The sequence below is a fragment of the Oncorhynchus kisutch genome, unplaced genomic scaffold (assembly GCF_002021735.2).
Source record: "Oncorhynchus kisutch isolate 150728-3 unplaced genomic scaffold, Okis_V2 scaffold2748, whole genome shotgun sequence".
Lineage (NCBI taxonomy): Eukaryota > Metazoa > Chordata > Actinopteri > Salmoniformes > Salmonidae > Oncorhynchus > Oncorhynchus kisutch.
Window position 1 is genome coordinate 831 of NW_022264693.1, and position 1670 is coordinate 2500.

General features: G+C 45.4%; 1 protein-coding gene across 1 annotated transcript in view; it reads right to left on the reverse strand.

Moving 5' to 3' along the window:
- Positions 1-876: 876 nt before the first annotated feature.
- LOC116370816 (keratin-associated protein 12-2-like) overlaps positions 877-1670 on the reverse strand; it is an 815-nt gene continuing 21 nt past the window's right edge. The window contains exons 1-2 of the mRNA XM_031819880.1: positions 1229-1670; positions 877-1145 (exon numbers count right to left, since the gene is read on the reverse strand). The exon at positions 1229-1670 is cut by the window's right edge and continues 21 nt beyond it. Of these exons, the coding sequence (XP_031675740.1) occupies positions 877-1145; positions 1229-1670 (711 nt within the window). The remainder of the gene's footprint in view (positions 1146-1228) is intronic.

A 1670-nucleotide genomic window follows, 5' to 3' on the forward strand; every position in this document is an offset into this window, starting at 1 on the left:
AAATAAACATTTCAGGTCCCAAAGGAAAATATTTAGGAGCGTATGCGAATGCAAATTAATTACTTAAAAATCATACAATGTGATTTTCTCCTTTGGATTTTTGTTTTAGATTCCGTCTGTCACAGTTGAGTGTACCTATGATAAAAATTTACAGACCTCTACATGCTTTGTAAGTAGGGAAACCTGCAAAAATCGGCAGGTTTCAAATACTTGTTCTCCCCACTGTAATGTGATGAAATGGTCGCACTGTAAGCCCTATGAAGATATTTGGATTTTTTTCAGGTGAAAGTCTTAAAGCAGAGTCCATTTATATTCTGGGTGGTGAAGTAGGAACGCGTTCTTAAGGAGCATCCATTTATATTCTGGGGTGGTGAAGTAGGAACGGTCTTAAGGAGAGTCCATTTATATTCTGGGGTGGTGAAGTAGGAACGGTCTTAAGGAGAGTCCATTTATATTCCTGAGATGGTGAAGTAGGAACGGTCTTAAGAGAGTCCATTTATATTCTGAGATGGTGAAGTAGGAACGGTCTTAAGGAGAGTCCATTTATATTCTGAGATGTGAAGTAGGTCTGAACCCTCAGTTGATCCAAGCAAAAGCATGATTTCTAGGTTTCTATAATATACAGTACTGACCTGACAAACATGATACTCTTCATTCCTCATTTTAAACTCCAGACAAACACAAACAATAAAATCAGCTTTTCTTCTGATATGTCATCTACCACTCTGATGGCTAACAGACTGTTTCTACTGTGGGATGGTGGCTATAGAGAGATACTGGCTATCCCACTCTGGCTAAAGCACTGGAGCACAGTCCACTGAACACAGTCCACTGGAACACAGTCCACTAGAATACAGTCCACTAGAACACAGTCCACTAGACACAGTCCACTAGAACACAGTCCACTGGATCACAGTCCACTAGAAAACAGTCCACTGGATCACAGTCCACTAGAACACAGTCCATGGGGTCACAGTCCACTGGAGCACAGTCCACTGGATCACAGTCCACTGGAGCACAGCCCACTGGATCACAGTCCACTGGAGCACAGTCCACTAGAACACAGTCCACTGGATCACAGTCCACTAGAACACAGTCCACTGGATCACAGTCCACTGGAGCACAGTCCACTGGAACACAGTCCACTGGAACACAGTCCACTGGAACACAGTCCACTAGAGCACAGTCCACTGGAAACAGTCCACTAGAACACAGTCCACTGGAACACAGTCCACTAGAACACAGTCCACTGGAACACAGTCCACTGGAACACAGTCCACTGGAACACAGTCCACTATATCACAGTCCACTGGAACACAGTCCACTGGAACACAGTCCACTAGAGCACAGTCCACTGGAACACAGTCCACTGGAACACAGTCCACTAGAGCACAGTCCACTGGAACACAGTCCACTAGATCACAGTCCACTGGAACACAGTCCACTAGATCACAGTCCACTGGAACACAGTCCACTAGAGCACAGTCCACTGGAACACAGTCCACTGGAACACAGTCCACTAGAGCACAGTCCACTGGAACACAGTCCACTGGAACACAGTCCACTAGAACACAGTCCACTGGAACACAGTCCACTGGATCACAGTCCACTAGAACACAGTCCACTGGAACACAGTCCACTAGAACACAGTCCACTAGAACACAGTCCAC